Here is a 20,442-nt window from a genome sequence, read left to right on the forward strand (position 1 = left end):
AGAGGCCTTTCTATAACTTTTTTCTCCAAGTTCATAGAGTTTCCAGAGGCGTGTGATTTAGGAAGTAGATGCTACTCCTGTTCCCCAACCTGTCTTAAAACTGGGAGCTCCACCAAACACTGTCCACCATAGACAGCCAATATGGCTTTGAAACCTTAGTGGTAAAAGTTGGCAAGGGACACACTGACAAAGGAGGTTAATCAGAGCTGGCTTTGACAAGCACTGCGGCAATTGGACAATTAAAACAGACATTGGGGGTGGAAAAGAAGAATGAACTGGGGAGGAGGGTGGAGAAAACAGTGCAACAATGAATGAATGAAAACTCAAAATCTCTGTAAATGTTCATTAAAACCAGTAAAATTTAATAATAATAATAAAAAGACTTTTGTCTGAGATGGATTGAGAAATTATAGTACATTCACATGATGGAATACTATGTAGCACACAGGAGCAATGATTTTATAAATTATTACCTAACTTGGGAGGAACTGGAGAGCATTTTGCTGAGTGAACTAATTCAGTCTTACAAGGACAAATATTGTATAAAACCATTATTGTAGAATGAGTATGAATATGCAAGAGGGGTGGATGAGTTTGAAAGCAGAGGGATGAAGATATGCAGGGGGAGAGGGGTGAGTGCATCCAGGGCTGCATCTGTTAATAGAAACAAGTCAATTGGTATTCCATGGATTTGGGGGGCCTTATTTTTTGCCAATGCCTTCAATGCAGCCTCCACTTACTCTTTCATTACCATTGGCTCCTGTTTATATGTCAATTTATATATTGAGCAAATAATTTGAGAAGCTGGATTCTATGGAAAAGAATGTGGCATGAGGATCAGAGGAACAATTATCAACAATCTGTGTTACGCAGCTAAAACAACCTTACTTGTTGAAAGCGAGGAGGACTCGAAATGCTGCTGCAGAAGATCAAAGAGTGAATAAGGATGACAGAAGATAAATTGACACCTTTGAGTTGTGGCGCTGAAGAGGAGCACTCACCATCCCATGGACTGCCAAAAAAATAAACACATATGGCTTGGAGAAAGTGCAGCCATAGTGCTCCTTGGAGGCAAAGATAATAAAGCTTCATTGCATATACCTCGAGCACGTTGTCAGGAGACGCTATTCCTTGAAGAGAGACACCATGCTTGGAAAGGGGAGGATGAACTAAAGAGAAGAAGACCCTCAACCAGATGGATTGACACAGTGACTGCTGCAATGGGCTCTCATGTTAGCAAGTGTAAGGATGGCGCAGAATAGGACAGGGTTCAGATCTGTTGTCCTTTCTTATAATTAATAATTTTAATGAAAATTTAGAGACTTTGGATTTCCATTCATTCATTATTGTACTTTTCTCCCTGCCTACCCCTCCCCCTGCCCAGTACACTCTTCTCTTTGGAAAGTAAAGGAAAAATTCTTTGTTTTACAATCCCTCCCCCCAGGTCCACTCCACTATACAACTTTCGTTCTGGACTCCTGTCATGACAATAATACCTAATCACATACCCCTTTTAAACAGTTTTCTCCCTCATATGTTTCAATGCAGTATACATTATTTATCCAATCTTTCTCAGTCTCCCCCAATCCCGATGTCAGTTGTGTTTTACAACAGTGACACTATGCAATATTTGTCTTTTTGTTCAGGGTCACCCATTTTGTATAATATTTCATGAGTTCCTTGTTTCTCAATGCAGCGTAGTAATCCATTGTGTGAATATACCACAGCTTCTCTATCCAGTCATTTGTTGATGGGCACTTAGGTTGTTTCCAACTCCTTGCTATTGTGAACAAAGCCACAATAAACATGGGTATGCATATATCTGCTTGAGTGGCAGTTATGGTCTCTTTGGGGGTATATTCCTAATAGTGGAATTGCTGGGTCAAATGGTATCTCTATTTGAAACTTTTTGAGAAAGCATGATACCACCTTCCACAGTGGTACCACCATTTTACACTCCCATCAACGGTGAATAAGGATTCCAGTTACTCCACAACCTCGTGAACATTTGTTGCTTGCTATCCTATTTTGCTATTCTGACTGGGGTGAGACGATATCTCATAGTTATTTTTATTTGCATCTCTCTTAGAGCTAGGGGTTTTGAACATTTCTTCATGTGCTTGTTGGTCATCTGAATGTCTTCTTTGGTGAAGTGTCTGTTCATAACCTGTGCCCATTTTTCAATTGGATTATTTACCTTTACCTTGTTTGTGGTGAGATCTGTTCTTCTTATGGTTGCAATAGTCGTACTAGACTCAATGACACCTAACAACAGCAACATGTCCAAAGTATGTGAGACAAAGCTCCATCAGCTTAGCCTCCAAGGAGCATTCTGGCTGCATCTTTTTCAAGACATGTTGTTTGTTCTTTTTTGTAGTCCATGGGATCTTCAGCTCTCTTCTTCAATGCCATAGCTCAAAGGTATCAATTATTTTGTCTCCTTAGTCATTGTCCAGTTCTCATATGCATAAGTGATTGACACAACTATAGTCTGAATCAGGTGCCTTAGTCCTCAAACTGACATCATTACTTCTTAATAATTTTGAGAGGTCTCTGACTACAGACTTTTCCAGTCTACTATGTCTCCTGATCCAAGTGAGTGACTGTGGATTCAAGTAAAATAAAGTTGTTGACAGTCTCAATCTTTTCTCCAGTCTATAAGCTCAGTGGCAGGGGTTTTGTTTTCTTGACGTTGAGATGCAATCCATATTGAAGGCTGCAGTGTTTAACCTTCTGCTGTAAGTCCTTCAAGTCCTCCTCATTTTCAGCAAGCAAGATTGTATCATCCACATAAAGGTCGTTGATGAATCTTCCTCCAATTTTGATGCCACATTTCTCTTCATAGAGTCTAGTTTCTCGAATAATTTGCTAAGCATATAGATTGAATAAGTTTAGAGAAAGGATACAACCCTGATACACACATTTCCTAATTTTAAACTATGCAGTTATTCCTTGGAAAAGAATTATCATGCTTGGAAAAGTGGAGAGCCAGCAAAGGGAAGATAGACCTGATTGATACAGTAACTGCAGAAATGGACTCAAGTACATCAGAGATGATGAGGATGGCACAAGATAGGATAGAGTTCAGATTTGTTGTTCATATGGTTGCTATGAGTCATACACCTAGCAACAACAATATCCTGAAAAGTCCTAAAGTAATACACCTGTGGCTATGGGATACTAATCTCAAACAGGTACTAGGCTCAATGCCTAGCACTAGAAATCCAGGGTAATCAACTAAAGAGAAAAATAAAGACAAACATTCATTGACTAGTTCTAAAGCATAAGGGGCCAGTCTTTGAAAAACGATGCCACACTTGGAAAAGTTAAGGGGCAGCAAAGAGGGTGAAATCCTCAACAAGACGGATTGAAATAGTGATTATGATGGTAGGCTCAAGTGTATCAGAGATGATGAAAATCGCACAGGATTGGGCAGGGTTCAGATCCATTGGTCACAGAGTCCTAGTTGATGATGGCACTTAACAACAACAAAGCATAAGACATTATGTTAAGTGTTTTACATATTTAAACCTTTGATTCTTGGCCTCTTTTCTAACTACCTATGCCCTTATCTTCCTTCAAGTCTTTTCAAGAACTTCTTCAGGGAAGAAGTGATGTAACCCCAGGCGAACTGCTGTGCTTCAGAAGAAGGGGCATAAGGCTTGAGGACCTTCAATTGTTATTTTTTTTTTTTGTAGGGGCTTGGATAAGGTAAAATCCCTTCAACTTTCTGAGTCCCATATCATTAATAAGATGAGGGATAATACTTGTCATGTTGAAGCTGCGAGGATAGAGTGAGATGAGATACATAGAGTTCCAAATTTGGTCTGTAAGAGCAAACATTAGTTCTCTTTCTGTATGGAAAATACAAATTTTTTTTAACCAAACAAATTGGCAAAGATATAAATGATTGATGGTTCTCAAGAAGGAAATTGTGGAGAAATAGTGACTCTAATGCTCTCTCGCAATCACTTGTTATGCATCAAAGAGTTGGACAATGGCCAAGGAGGATAGAAGGAGAATTGATGCCTTTGAGCTGTGGTGCTGGAGAAGAGTATTGAGAATACCATGGACTGCTAGGAAAACAAACAGATTTGTCCTGGAAAGGGTTAATCCGGGTGGCTCCTTGGAGGCAAGGATTCTGAGGCTCCGTCTAACATCTTTGGACATATTGTGAGGAGAGACCGGTCCTTGGAAAAGGACATCATGCTTGACAGTGACTGGGAAAATCGGGATGGGAGTGTCAGAGACAGTGCGATTGGCACAGGACAGAGCAGAGTTTAGGGCTGTTGTACATAGGGTCGCTATGAGTCGCAAGTGACTCAATGGCACATAACAACAACAACAACAATGCTCTCTCTCTCTCTTTTTTTTCCTTGTTGTATATATTGAATGGGATCTCACCAGCACAGGAGGAGATTGCCCCTCCTCCAGTGGAGCATCTGATGGATTCAAACCACGCACCTTCGGGACTGCAGCACAACATCTTGCTAGCTAATGCTCTCTTGGTGAAGTATCAACTGGTATGAGTATTAACTCAGTTTTCTAATCATCTACAAATGCTAAGAAAATAGAGCTAAGGATGTTTGTGGCAGTGTTGTGTGGTGTTAAAAATTTATCGTTCAAAATAGGTTCCTTAGGCGTTGACTCGAACTTTGCCATGTGGATAGACAGAAATTTGTGAACCCAGTGTATTAGCCTATTTCCAAAGATATTGGCTAGCCATTAAATTAACTGGACCCGGCAGCAGAAACACCAACAAAAAAGAAGTAGACGTGCAGTACACGACCTTCAGGACCAGAGATTCTTGTGCCAGCTAGACCTACAGCTGTCATAGCTGTGGCTGATGCAAGAAACTAGAGACTTGACACGCAATAGAGCTGACTTTGGGACTGCTATACCACGGTATCAGAGTTAAGAGCCTTTGCCTAAGTTTGTTGGAAAGCTTGTGGGAGAGCCATGACTGTCAGAACTGAGAGCTTTGTAAAACAGGGCTAAAGCCACACATCTCAAGGCTGAGGTGACTGCAAGCACATTTTAAAAGCTGTTCTGACTTAGTGATTGTATTTTGCTGCCAACCTGGATTAGGGCCTTTTGGCTTTCCTAATATGGTTCTGTGTGGGTTTTGTGCCATCACAGTGGATTTTAGACTCAGCAGTGCAGGAAAATTGTTGTTGAAATTAGTAGAAAGAGGTGTGAGAGCATGGGAGACATGTTTGATCTCATGGGAATTGGTTTTATGTTGTAGCTATTGTTAACAGGGACAGTTGCCCCTTGTGGAATTAGTAGAGGTCATACTTAGCCTTCCCCAAGCAGCCCTTGTTCTATTTTTTTTTTTAAATTTTACTCTTTTTGTGTGTGTGTCTTCAAATTGGATCTGAATGGTACAGAAGGAGATTGTCCCTCCTTCTCCAGCAGAGCATCTGCTGGATTTTAACCTTGTGTCTCTGGAATTGCATTGCAGCTTCTTGCCACTAGGTCATCAGAGCTCCCTTGGCCCTTGTTTTTTTTTTAATGCAATATTTATAACATGAAGAATTGGAGGCAATCTGTATTTCAGTAGAGAATTATTTAATAATTGGGGTACACCACATCATGGTCCACCATGCATGCTTAGAAAGATGACAGTTTTGCCATTTATGTGTTTATAGGCAATTGATTTAACTTCTCCAATACCTCTTCTAAGAGGACAATAATAGTACGTATTGTCATGAATTGAACTGCGTTCCCCCAAAATATGTATCAATTTGGCTGGACCATGTCTCTCAGTGGTTTGCCCATTCTGTAATGAAGTGATTTAGTAACTATGTAATAATGTAATTGCCTCGGTGATGTGATAAGAGTGATCAGCCAATCAGTTGGAAGAAAATTTTGGTGAGATTTAACATCATTATTCATCTAACAGCCCCATTGCTATCCAGTGGGGAGATTACCCATCCTTCTCTTGAAGAGAAGCTGGTGAATTCAAACAGTGCGCCTTTGAGATTGCAGCACCATTTCTTACCACTAGGCCACCAGAGCTCCCATCTTCGATAGTAAATAGACAGCAAGAAATATAAACACACACATACACAAATATTTAAAAAAATACACATCATTAGAGGATATGCTAGGCTATTGGGATTTTCTAAGAATTAGCTCTCTATATGCAACGAAAGATTTCTCCAGTACTAAGAGAACCTACAGACTGGGGAAATATTCAGTTATGACACATCAGACCAGAGAATAATCTCATTTACAGGAAATTCCAACATCTCAATAAGAGACAAATAACCCAATTACAAAGGGGGCAGAAGCCATGAAAAGACACTTCAACAAAGAAGACATTCAGATGGTCAAAAAGCACAAGAAGATCATCACCGAGATCATTGCTCCAGGTCATTACCTATTCCCTTTTCATTGTGTTGACTCAGAATGGACTCATAGTTGACACCACAGTGAGTTTCTGAGGCTGTAAACTGCACAGGCGGAGATTGTTCATCTTTCTCCTAGGAACCCTTGAATTTGAACTGTCAGAGAGGCACCACCTTTGGGTTAGTAACACAACTACAGACTGTACCCTGAGAGCTCCCCTATTGCTATCAGAGAGATGCAAATGAAAACAATGAGATATCACCTCACCCCAGCAACAACAGTAAAGTTCAATAGGACAGTAAACAACAAATGCTGGTGAAGGTGTGAAGATAGTGGAACTCTTATGCTGCTAATGGAAATGTAAAACGGTACAATCTCTATGGGAAGCAGTCTGGTACTTCTTAAGCTGACTCTCATTGCCATTGAGTTGGAATCCACTCCCACCTCAGGGTTGACCCTCCAGTGGGTTTTTGGGGGCTGTAAATTGCATGAGAGGAGATTGCTCATTTTTCTCCTGAGGAACCACTGGTGGATTTAAACTGCCAGAAAGGCACTGCTTTGGGGTTACTACTTTCTATGGACCAGAAACTCCCAGAACTCCAAGCCATGACCCTAAGATTAAGTTTTATGCTCTAGTGACTGAGCTAGGAGAGTGCACTGGTACTTCTTAAAAGGTTGAAAAGTGGAATACCATTGACTCAGCAATCTCACCACTGGGTATATATCCTTAAGAAATGAAAACTGCCACACAAACTGATACATACACATGGGTGACCATGGAGGACACTATGCTGAGTGAAACAGTTCAGTCACAAAAGACAAATATTGCATACTGCCACTATTGTAAAATGGGACTGACATTGGGGTTGAGGGGAGACTGAGTAAGAGGGGATAAATAATGTATACCGCATTGAAACAGACGAGGGAGAGAACTGTTTATAAGGGATATATGACTAGAACTTTTTTGCCAAGAAAAAAATAAACTAGGGAAGAAGGGGGCAGGGAAGAAAATGTACAACAATGAATGAATGGAAATCCAAGTGCTTTATAAACTTACAATAAAATTTCAATTTTAAAAACAAAAAAACCTGCTGGAAGTCCAGCTATAGGTCAGTTCCAACTTGACAGTACACAACAACACCTGCTCCCATACAATTTACAACCTTGGAGACTCACTAGAGGGTCAGCTCTGCATTGATTTGTGAATGAGGAGTCCACAATGCTAAGCAAAAGTTTACAAGCAGATTTCAACCCAATATATTTATTTACGCATAGGAAAAAGTGACCACTCTTCAGGGGAGGGGTGGAAAACACAGGAGGAAATTTTATCTTCTTTAACATTATAGTCTTCTAAATTTTTAAAAATATTTTAGCCAGGAACATAACTTGACTTTTATAACAGAATTTATCATCTTTACAATTATATCCTTCCTCAAAACAACTATGATATATCATCTCACCCCAGCAAGAATAGCAAACTTCAACAGGCTAGCAAACAACAAATTCTGGTGAGGGTGTGGAGAGTCTGGAATCCTATTCACTGCTGGTGGAAATGTAAAATGGCACAGCCACTATGGAAGGAAGTCTGGAGCTTTCTCAAAAAGTTGGAAATAGAAATACCATTTGATTCAGTAATTCCACTATTGGGAATACACCCCAAAGACATCAGAACCATGACTCAAACAGATGTTTGCACACCCATGTCTATTGCTACATTATTCACAATAATAAAGAGATGGAAGTAACCCAAGTGCCCATCAATAAATGGATAGGGGAAAAAAAATAGGTACAATCACACAATAGAATATTATGGAGCACTGAAAAACAATGAACTCGTAAAACATTATACAAAATGAGGGAGCCTGGATGACATTATCCTGAGTGAAATAACTCAGTCACAAATGGACAAATACTGTGTAACCCCACAGTTATAAAATAGGACATGGGGGGGGGTTTGAAGAGAGAATGAGGAAAGAGTGGATAGATAATGAACACTGCATTCTATTAGATGAGGGGAAGAACTGTCCAAAAAGAACATATAATTAGGCATTATATGTACAATAGTAATCTGGAACAAGGAGTTTATTGCAGGGAGGACTGAGGAAGAGGGAAGGAAAGAGGGAAAGAGAATCTGTAACAATGAAAGTAAAACATTTTGATGTTAAAAAATAAAATATGACCCATATGTTTGCAATTACTTGCTATGCATCAGAGCTAGACAATGACTAAGGATGACAGAAGAATCAATGCCTTTGAGTTGTGGTGCTGGAGAAGAGTATTAAACATACCATGGACCACCAAAAGAATAAACATGTCTGTTTCGGAGAAGGTGAAATCAAGTTTCTCCTTGGAGGCAAGGATTTTGAAGCTCCATCTCAAATGCTTTCGGCACATGGACAGGAGGGACAGGTCCTTAGAGAAGGACATTATGCTTGGAAGGGTGGAGTAAAGGTACAGAAAAGAAAGACCCCGGGTGAGATGGATTTATACAGTAACTGGGGTAAAGGGGTAGGTGTGTCAGAGTCAGTGAGACTGGCTCAATATATGACATGTTTCAGAGCTGTTGAACACAGTGTCCCTATGTGTTGCAGGCAACTCGATGGCACATAACAATAACATATAAAAAAATTATACCTTTCTGCATGCTAATTTTTTCTAATCAAGGACATATATTGCTTTTACGACAATTTGAAAACAATAGAGATGAAAGACAACAGATGGCATTAGCTACTGTTGTTTATTTGCCCTGTTATTAAGCTGCTCTGTAATAGTATTGTTTTGCTGCTGCTTGTGTGAACAATTCTGGTGTTCCACACACTCCCTGATGGCAGGAAGGCCTTGAATCCAAACCCTGACTCCACAGCTCAAACAGTGCCTCTGCATATTAAATGTTTTTAACGGGCCTTTCATCTAACCAAAACGCACTACTGCCTTCCTTCCCCTTGTTCTCCCAGTATGAGCTAGAGTCCTTCCAGAGGCCCATATCACCTGATGTGCTGTAACTTCTTGATCTCATCCTTCTTGCTTACTCCCTCCATCCACTGTGGCCTCCTCCATGTTCCTCAAACTGGCCAGATGCACTCTGGCCTCAGGGCCTAACTGCTTGTTGTTTTCTTGGCCTAGAACATTCTTCACCCAGGTCACTCCCTGCATGGCTTATTCTCTCCTCCTTCTCTTTCTCCAGTGCATTTTCTCAGGAGGGTCTTCCCTGACCTCCCTCTGTAAGTCGCAAGCCCCTGCTCTCCCTATTTCTATTTTCTCTGTGTGGTGTATCATCTTCTATCACCTTTTACATCTTTTTTCTTTATGGAATCAAGTTTAGGGAGCTCATGAAGCTGGGAAAGGTGGGAGGTCAGAGAGAGGAAGATCCTCAACAAGATGCACTGGCAGAGAGACAGTCACATATCAGAGCTGGTGAGGATGGCACAGAATAGGGCAAGGTTCAGATCTATTTGTTGTTCATAAAGTTGCTATGAGTTGAAGTTGATTTGATGGCACACAGTAAGATGGTGTAGTCTGTAGGGAGCCGCTCTGTGAACCCATGGGCCACACCTTTCTGGTAATTTGAATCCACCAGCTGCTCTGAGGGAAAGATGGCTGATCTCCCACACAATTTACAGCTTTAGAAACTCAGCTGAAGGTCAGCTATGAGTAGGTTTAAATTTGAAGGCAGTAAGTGAATTTAGGTTATTCATTTAACATTTAATCTCCACAGTATGGGAATTTTCACTTGTTTGGTTCACTAGTTTATCTCTAGATCTGGCACACACATAGATATTCTTATGTATTGAATTGAATGAAGTTAAACACTTTCTTGGAACAAGTACAGAAACACATGAAGATCAGACAGACAAGGAGTGAATCCCTTTATGCAAATGAACTCTCCTGGGGCTCAGTTTCTGTATCTTTAAAAAGACTGTTAAAGGATTTCACCCTCTTCTCAGAATAGAATCCATACACAGCACCTTTTCAACTATTTGAGGGGTTGGTTCCTCGAACAGGCTCGTTTGCCCACACTCTCCGCAAAGATCTCCTTAGCCAGCTTTTATCACCTGAAGGAACCTGTTGGTACTGACATCTACTCTGACTCCTGTGGCCTGTGAGATAGGAGGAATGAAAGATGCCAGACAACCAGAGCTCAGGGCCTCTCCCCAGAGGGCTGGGCCACCTCAGGTTGCTGGGCTTCCTGTGCAGCGAGTGCGTGCTGGGCCGGCAGTGGGTGGGGGAAGGAGAGGGTGTGACCAGGGGAGGGGTCACGCTGCAAAGGAAATGGTATGGGTGGAGGCCAGCGATGAGCAGCAGCTCACCTGTTGATCTCAATCAATCCTCAGCCCTGGAGGCAGGGACTCTCATTATCCTCATTTCACACGGAGGTCAAGCACAAACCCTGCTTTTGCTCTTTAAGCTAGACTGTCCTTGGCTTTTAACACGGGTTGGCCATCAGAATCACCTGGGGAGCGGGTGAAACCGAAATATACCAGCACCACCCAGGCATACTGACTCAGAGTTTCCAGAGGTGGAGTCCAGGTACTTTCCACAGGTTGCCTGGGGATTTGGATGCTCAGCAAGGGTTAAGATGACCAACACATGGAGGTCATTGGAACTGGGCTGTGGTGTGAACAAGTGACAGACATGACATTTTCATTTGGGCTCCTTCCGAGAGAACTCCCATCATTTCCCCAAGCTGCTGAACTCTGCATGGGCAGCTAATAACCTTTGTTGTTGTTGAGTACCATTGAGTCAGACACACAGCTGACCAATGGGTTTTTGGAGACAGCAAATAGCATAGGATGTGACTGCCCATCTTTTCCCCACATCAACATTTAACAGGCTTCATTTATTCATTCTGTACTCTGAAGGTATATAGGGGCGGTGGTTTTCCTCTGGGGCTAGGAATCCCCTGAAAACTCAAGACTGGGGTTAAGGACTAGAGACAGACTGTTACTGATTATTGTCCGTAAGGACAGGGCTATAGTTTTCATCCTTCTGGCTGGCCAGTGAGGAGATGTAGATGGTTTGGGACTCTGTAAAAGGACCAACAGTGACTGTAGAGAGAATGAATAATCTCTTTCCTGGACAGACTGAACAGAAGCCACTGTGGTGTAGTACTTTATATGTTCACTAACTAAAAGGCAGGTGGTTAAAATCTTCCATCTGGAGGAGAAGGATGGGTAGTCTCCACCCATAAGGTTTTGTAATCTCAGAAACCCTTTTAGGGGTAGGAATTAATTCCAAGGCAGAGAGTTTGGGTTTTGGTTTAGACAAAACAAAGTTGTTAAATGCATCTAGGTGCTGGGCAATCCCTTTAAATGTTAAGTTGTTGTTAGGTGCCATCAAGTCTACTACTCATAGCAACCCTACCATCTTCATGATCTCTGACATGCTTGAGCTCATTGTTATAATCCCTGTCAGTCCATCTAAAAAATAAGAGATACTTTTAAGAGTTACCAATAATTAATAGATAACATTGAGGAGAATGAAAATTCCAGAACACTTGATTTTGTTCATGTGGAACTTGTAAATAGACTGAAACATAGTCATTTGAATGGAATAAGCAATACTGCATAGTTTAAAATCAGGAAAAATATGGCTCAGGGTTGAACCCTTTCTTCATACTTCTTCAATCTGGAAGCTGAGCAAATAATTCAGGGGGTTGGACTATATGAAGAAGACTGTGGCCTCAGGATTGGAAGAGTCGATAACCTGTGTAAGGTAGATGACACAATTGTGCTTGCAGAAAGTGAAGACTTCAGTCACTCATAGTAGATCCAACAGAAGTTCTCTCAACTGGACCAGTAGAGATTATGATAGATGGAGAAAAGACTGAAGTTGTCAAGGATTTACATTTACATGGATCTAAATCAACACCCATGGAAGCAGCAGTTAATAAATTCAAAGATAGGTTGCACTGGGCAAATTTGCTATCAGTAACCTCTTTAAAGCACTAAAGAGCAAAGATGTCAGTATAAAGACTAAGGTGTTCCTGGCCTAATCATAATATTTTCTATTCTTTCATATGCATGTGAAAGTTGGACAATGAATAATGAAGACTGATCAAGAATCAATACCTTTAAATTGTAGTGTTGGCGAAGAGTATTGGATCTATCATGGATTGTCAAAAGAACAAACAGATCTGTCTTGGAGGAAATGCAGCGAGCACGTGCTCCTTAGAGGCAAGGATAGTGAAATGCCAGCTCACGTACTTTGGGCATATTATCAACAAATGCCAGGTTTTGGGAAAAGACACCATGCTGGCAAAAGTAGAGAGTCAGTGAAAAAGAAGACCCTCAATAAGATGGATTGACACATCTTATTATCTTATGAAGTAACTGCAATAATGAACATGACCATCAGTTTATTGATCTTAAGGCTGGAATAAGTCATAGTCAAATCAACGGCACCTAACAACAACTGACTGTAGGGACTCAGAACCGCAGTCTCAGGAAACATCAAAGTTAATTGACACAACATAATCCACAAAGAAAATCTATATCCTACTTTGGTGAATAAGTGCTTAAGTCTTATAAGCTTGTGAGTGGCCATCTACAGGACAGCCACTGGTCTCTCCCCACCCAGAGCAAAGAACACTGAAGAAAATCAAAGATGCATGAAAATAATTCATCAAAAGGACAAATGGACTATGAGAATCTCAGCCTCAACAACCTTGAGATCAGAAGAATTAGATAGTGCCTGGCCATCACTGGCAACTGGTCTAAAAGGGACTACATTACAAGGTTCTGGATAGAATGGGAGAGAAATGTGGATCAAAATTAAAAATAATAAAAAAGACCAGGTTTACTGTTATGACAGAGTCTGTGAAATTTCTAAGACTATAGCCCTCAATCACCCTTTAGGCATGCAACTAAGCTCACCCCCATGGTTCATGTTCATAATTTTCAGCCATTTGGCTGAAAATTACCCAGGTCTGTAAGGTGAACATCATAACCAGTGAGGTAAACATTCCTTAAAACAATCAACCATTGGAAATCAAAAGGGCTGTATCTGCCCAAGGACAAAGGTAGAAGGCACGAAGGGTTAGGAAAGAAGGAAGAGTGGAAACAGGAAACACAGGGCGGAAGTGGATGAGTGTTATTACACAGCAAGGATTGCGATCAAAGCCACAAAACAAAATGCACAGGAGCTGTTGAATGGAAAAATTGATCTACTCTATAAACTTTCATTCAATTCATAATTAAAAAATGAAAAGAAAATGATAAAGAGTGGTTAATTGCTTAGATTTTCACGACCAGTGGGTAATAAAGCATAAATCCTTAAAAAAACATCAAAAGGAAGACAGAGACCTAGAAAAGGGAAAAGTAGGCTGAATCAAAGACCAGTTTCAATTACTTGAGGTTTTATTTTGAAGATTTGATGGATGGCTTTGCAATCACCTAGCTCAACTCTCCTGCTTTACCTTTGAGATAACAGAGGTAACATTGACTGGCCCAAAATTGCCCATCTAGGGAGCAGCAGAGGTTAAGCCTCTCTGGTTCTGAGTTCAGTGCTCTATGCTTATTAAATTCCCCACCACCAATCCCTCTAATTCTAGCCTTAAAAGACCAGCAGCATGTAGGGGTCAGGACAAAGCTGAGAAACCTTGGTCCATAGGTTCTTAGATTGATATTGTTCTTAACTTCCTCCTTCTAAGAAGATTGTCTCCCTCCTCAGAGAAGACAGAGCTTAAAGCTCAGAGAGGCAAGTGACCGACCATGAGGCCCAGGACTGCCCTAAATACCAATTGGGAGTTTGTTGTTTTTAGGTACTGTCAAGTATGACTCAATACAACCCTTTGAACAAAAGACCTGACCCCTGTCCTATCCTGTGCCATCATCATCATCTCTGATACATTTGAGGCAATCACACCATGTCAATCCATTTCATTGGGAGTCTTCCCACCTTTTGCTGATCCTCTACTTTTCCAAGTACGGTATCAATTTCCAAGGAATAGCCACTTCTAGCAATATGTCCAAAGTATGAGAGATGGAGCTTTACCATCCTTGCCTCCAAGGAGCAAGCTGGCTGCACCCTTTCGAAGAACTATCTGTTGGTTCTTTTGGTGGTCCATGGGATATTCAGTACTCTTCTCCAACACCACAACTCAAAGGCATCACCTTGATGGAGCCAAGCAGGGCAGACTCTTGTACACCCTTCCTTTCTCCTGGCGCCTGCTATTTAGAAGTGCTGGTGCCTCCTTAGATCCTGTTAAGCTGGAGACATTGTCTGAATTTTCCTCTCTCTAGTTCCCAGGTGCCTCAGCCACAGCCTCATTCTCCCACCTCCAGACCTGGTAATAGGGAAGGAAAGCAACCAAATTCTTGGCAGATCCCCAAACAGGCTTGAAATAAACTTAAAGCTGCTACTTTAAGGTATTTAGAGAAAGTTCTTGGGACTCTGCCAAAATTATAGCTCTTGATTCTCGAGAAGTTCTTTGTGTCCGACTTAAATCCAATCTGACCAAAAGTGCCATTGCTACTCCTTGGTCTATTTACAGGGCTCTCAATCCAACTGGACAAAGCCATTGCACTTTCTAAAATAATTCAGAGGAAATCCTTCCTGGTCTCTTCAAGCTTTCTCTTTTCCAGGAAAACAATCCTTACTCCTCAGGCTTTTTCTGAAGACTTATTCTTTCTATTTCTGGCCTCATCTTGGGTTTTCTAGGACAGCCTCCTCATTAGAGAAAAGGTCTTGACATAGGTTGCTCTGTACTGATATAGGTCTCCTGCCCTATCTCAAGACCAGGAAGAGTTTTAGCAAGAACAGGTTAAATTAACTCCAAAATCTTTTCCTTTCTCTCCAGCTCTTTTCTGGAGAATCCTTTCTTTGCAGGCCTGGGGAGCGAGTGAGCCCTATGGTATTTCTCTTATCTGCTTCTTCTTTTGTCTTCTGACCACTTCTGTATTGCTCCTTTGACCTTTCTGTCATCCCCGCCCCCAACACTATCACCACTTCCTCACATCCCAGTACCTACCCACTAGGGTTTGGGGGAGAATTGCCCCTCCATCTTTACCTCTAGGGCAGATAGAGTCCCCGCCATTTCTGCCATACTCCTCACCTGGTCCCTGAACTCTTCACTGCTTGCTCAGGGTCCCAGAAGTAACACTAACAGGAAAGAAATCTACCATTGGTCCTATCTGCTGTTGACAGGGAGCTCAAGATTGAGTTGGGAAGCGAGCCAAAGATAGCAGACAGTTTAAATATACAAGCTCCACTGGAATCCTCCCTGGTAATACTCAACCCCTTTTGTTGCTGTTGAGAGGGAAATGGTACTTTGGCTGTAATAAACCATTGAGGTTGGGCATGTTTTGGCAAGATATTAAAGGGTGAGATGTGTGCGGAGGGCATAGTTTCTATAGTGATGAATTCTGAAATACCTACCTCACTTCCATCTATATATACTAAGGACCGACTATAGGCTATGATCTATAATCAAAGGGATTTAAGTAGGATGTAAGGAAAAGCTGCCTGTGGGAGGTTCTCCCCAGGAACCAATAGACGCTCACAAGTCCTGCTAAGGAACAGCTTATGGGACAGAACCAGATTGGATTTGATTGCAGCAAATGAGGGGGTTGAGATGTGGGGGGATGGGACATAATGACTCTTCTATCCTGTTCACTTTTCTCAGGTTTCCAGGCACCTCCTACTCTGTTTTAAGAACAGAGTTTTCCCTGACAGTATACTTCTCTCTTCTTGGAGGAAGGTCCAGGGGAGGACAAATGTGCTCAGTAAATATTTATAGAGTAAATGAATGGATCTCTACGTAGGTTCCGGAGAGCTGAGGTCTACTTTGTTCTTTTGCTCCAGCATCACCTGATAAGAGTCTCCTAGAGTCCTACTTGTCCCCAGGAAGGAGGGTCTTCTGTGCCACTAACTAGGGTAGGGAGGCAGCACTGACCCAGAAAAGGAGGGAAGAGGGGAAATCTTTGGCTTCTCAGGCATTTTCTAGCATTAGATGATTAACATACAGCAAGCAGTCACTGATGACACTTTTCTTGGACTCAGATTCTGCCCACTTTCTACCTGAAGCCCAAGTCCTACAGTAATTTCCCACCCAATCTAGCATGTGTGTGTGTGTGTGTGTGTGCGTGTGTGTCAAAGTATGTGCTGGCACTGCAAAGCCCCATAAGATGTCTTCAGTCCTAGCCCCATTTCCAGTTCTGCCGTGTCTGGAGGAATGACTCCGAATAGTTGCTCTCTCACTCTTTCGTTACAGTTTGGGACTGAGAAAGGCCCTTTCTGCCTCCCTTAACTTCGGGAGGAAGTGACTGACAAATGCTAGCTAACTGTCTTTTCAAAGCCAAGAAAAAGCAACAGGAAGGAGTAGGGTGCATGCCCAAGCATGACTTTAAGTGTACATGTGTGCTCATCACATGGAGCCTGGTATGTGGTCTGGCCCATGGCCATCAGATCCCATAATTCCCTCCAGACACTCCCAGGCCTGGCTCTGGGTAGCACACCTCACACAAGTAGTTTCGAACGGGAGGGCAGCAGCATCTGATGGGCCATTCTGCCCCAGTTACCCAGTACTTACACCCGGGCCACCTGGACCTGGGCCTTGGGATGGATGGGTGTCCCCGGGGCGGCAGTGTCCTAGCCTGGCTTTCAGGGAGGCAAAGGCCAGTGAGGGGAGTTGGAAGGTTTCCCCAGGGCCCTGGCTGCCCCTCACCTTGAGCTGAGATTTGGAGACCTTGCCGCTCCTCTCCATGTCCAGTGCGTTGAAGGCGTACCAGATGGACTTGAGCAGCTCATCTCGCAGGGCCATGGCTGAGGCGCCCGCCCGCCTAGTCTGGGGGCGGCTCTGACACCAAGATCCGGTTTCAGGAAATGCAAACGGCTGCAGACCGCAGTGGGGCTGTGGCACGGAGCGAGAGCTCCGCCTGCCTGCTTATACAGGCTCCCCTTCTGGCAGGAGCCAGTCAGTCCTTGTCAAGTTCAGCGGTCTCACTCCCCGCAAAGCCAGAGACCCTGCTCTGTATAGGCCTGGCTCAGGTTGCCCTGTAAGTTTCCTATGCCCATCATTCTATCTAGGTTCTCAAAGGCAGCGTTCTGAGGGAAAACGAAAGCCTATCCTAACTTGGAGTCACACAAACAGGAGAGGGGAGCCCATGTTCCAAACCAGATTTCACACTTACTAGTACTCAAGAGCAACGGTGTCTCTCTGGAGACTAAGGTGTAAATGATACAGGCCATGGTCTTTGCAATCACTTGTTATGCATCAGAGAGTTGGACAATGACTAGGGAGGACAGAAGGAGAATTGATGCCTTTGAGCTGTGGTGCTGGAGAAGAGTATTGAACGTACCATGGACTGCCAAGAAAACAGATTCATCCTGGAGAGGATTAAACCAAGCAACTCCTTGGAGGCAAGGATTCTGGGGCTTTGTCTGACATACTTTGGGCATGTTGCAAGGAGGGACAGGTCCTTGGAGAGGGACATCATGCTTGGGAGGGTGGAGGGACAGCACAAGAGGGGAAGGCCTCCTATGAGATGGATTGATTCAGTGACTGGGGTAATCGGGATGGGTGTGTCAGAGGCAGTGCAATTAGCACAGGATAGAGAAGGATTTAGGGCTGCTGTACATAGGGTTGCTATGAGTTGCAAACGACTCGATGGCACATAACAACAACAACAACAACAACAACAAAGGTGGGGAAGGTCTCTGAGAAGTTACTTAAATCTCTGAGCAATTTCCTCATTGGCAAAGCAGGAAAAAAGATACTAAATGTACAGAGTTTTAAGGTGTGAGGATGGATGTACATAGTAGGTGGTCAACAAAGCCACTTAATATTACAACAGGTGGCTTAGTGACAAGAAGCTGTCAGGTTCAAGGATACCACCAGCTGCTCTGCTACCAGCTGCTCCGCAGAAGAAAGATGGGTAATCTCCTCCTGTGCAAGTAATTGCCTCTAAAAACCCTCCAGAGGGTTAGCTCTGGGGTCACAGGAGCTCTGGTCGCAGAACAGTTTAGAAGCCCAGATGCTAACCAAAAGGTTGGTGGTTCAAGTGTCTACCAGTTGCTCCATGGAAGAAAGATGTGGCTGCTTCTGCAAAGATTTCTAGTCCTTGGGAAAAAATATTTGGTAATGACATGTCTGATAAGGGATTTCTATCTAGAATTTCTAGTATACTCAAGCACAAGATAAACAACCCAGTTGCAAAATGGGCAAATGATATGAACAGATATTCAGATGGTGAACATGGAGAAATGTTCAAAATCCCTAGCTCTGAGAGAGATACAAATGAGGTATCATTTCATCCTAGTAACAATAACAAAGTTAAAACAAGAGCAGCAAACAACAAATGCTGGTGAGGTTGTGGAGAGAATGGAATTCTCATTCACTATTGGTGGTAGTGTAAAATGGTGCAACCATTATAGAAGGCAGTATGGCACTTTAAAAAAATGTTGGAAACAGAAACACCATTTGACCTAGCAATTCGACTACTGGGAATATACCCTAAAGAAACCAGAACTGCCACCCAGATATATGCATAATCATGTTTATTGCTGCTTTGTTCACAACAGCAAAGAGTTGGAAACAACCGAAGTGCCCATAAGCAAACGAATGGATAGAGAAGCTGTGGTATATTTACACAATGGAATATTATGCAGCACTGAAAAACAAGGAACTCATGAAATATTATACAAAATGGGTGACCATGGAGGACATTATGCTGAGTGCAGTATCTCAGTCACAAAAAGACAAATACTACATAATGCCATTGTTGTAAAATAGGACTGACATGGGGGTTGGGGGAAAACTAAGGGGATAAATAATGCATATGACATTGAAACAAATGAAGAGAGAACTGCATAAAAGGAATATATGATTAGGTATTATTGGCAAGAAAAAAAATCCAGAATAAGAGTTGCATAGTAAAGTGGACTGGGGGAACTTCATAACAATGAAAAGAATTTTTTTTCCAAGAAAAAAGCAAACGGGGGGGAGGGGCAGGGAGGACAATGTGCAAAAATGAATGAATGGAAATCCAAGTTTTCTACAAACTTTTATTAAAATGTCAATAAAAAAAGAAATAAAGACAAAAAATGTATTTTCTATGAATAAATAATTGTGCAGAAATAAAAAAAATTTCCAGTCTTGGAAACCTCATAAGGCAGTTCTACAGGATTGCTATGAATCAGAATTGACTTGATAACAGTAGTGTAACATTACTACAATGGTGGGACCCCACTCAAAAGGGAGAAAATAAAGAGAACAATAGAGTTGGAGGAAGAACTTGCCCATGGCACCTTTCCAGGTCAGCTGGACTTGGCACTTGATATGCTGGTTCCCCAGTGTCTGGGCAGAGACTCTAAAGGCACTCAAATCGCTAAAGTGCTGCCCACTCCAGGACTTACCGGCCTGAAGACACTGGAGATTGTTTCTGAAGTACATGGGAGTGAGGCCTGTTGTGGGCTCAACCTCAGGATCACAGGAGTAAGACTCCAGACCATTGCTCCAATACTTTGGATCTGGTATCTACGAGGAACGAGACTTTTGTCTGCTCCCCCACCCTCAGCCAGGCTAGTGGATTTGCTGATGGGGGTCCGGAGTCATGACAGAAGCCTACTCAGGGAAATCTGAGATTCCCTACCCAAGGAGATGCTTCAAGTCCCTCTGCTTTCAATGAGCAAGTGGCAAGAGTACGCAAATTTCCAGGCATCTCAGGAGAGGGTGTTTGGGTTAGGATTGGGGTTCTAATTCTGGGTGGCTGCCTGGGACTTTAGGCACACCACCTATCAAAGCAGACAGGAAAAGGACAGAGGAAAAGAACCATGTTCAGTCATTGAGCTCTCCTGCAGGCAAGGTCAAACCCAAAGGACTCTCCCATCAAGTTCCTTCTCCTGAAGTAGTCCATTTCCTGCCCACACTGTTGTCTCTACCTCAATTGTGGGGTCTGACTGAGGCTATGGAATCCCATAACAAGGCCCCAGACATCTGGGTGGGCATCCTCAGAGCTGGGCAACACAGAGAAGACTGCTCAGGTCCAGAACAACAGAGGCATCAAACTCTATTCCCTGAAAAACTAAAAAAGAACAGAGTTAACAAGTAGAAGAGATGAAGAAGAATGATGTCAGAAGAGGCGCAGAGCA

At 42.5% G+C, this 20,442-nt stretch overlaps 1 protein-coding gene across 1 annotated transcript in view; it reads right to left on the minus strand.

The window, feature by feature from the left end:
- The window catches only part of DEF6 (differentially expressed in FDCP 6 homolog (mouse)), a 34,551-nt gene extending 17,401 nt beyond the window's left edge, over window positions 1-17,150 (minus strand). The window contains exon 1 of the mRNA XM_006882053.1: window positions 17,018-17,150. Within this exon, the coding sequence (XP_006882115.1) occupies window positions 17,018-17,113 (96 nt within the window). The 5' untranslated portion in view covers window positions 17,114-17,150. The remainder of the gene's footprint in view (window positions 1-17,017) is intronic.
- Between the last annotated feature and the right edge of the window lie 3,292 nt (window positions 17,151-20,442).

Source organism: Elephantulus edwardii, unplaced genomic scaffold (assembly GCF_000299155.1).
Source record: "Elephantulus edwardii isolate Elephantulus edwardi_28Jun2011 unplaced genomic scaffold, EleEdw1.0 scaffold00017, whole genome shotgun sequence".
Taxonomy (NCBI): Eukaryota; Metazoa; Chordata; class Mammalia; order Macroscelidea; family Macroscelididae; genus Elephantulus; species Elephantulus edwardii.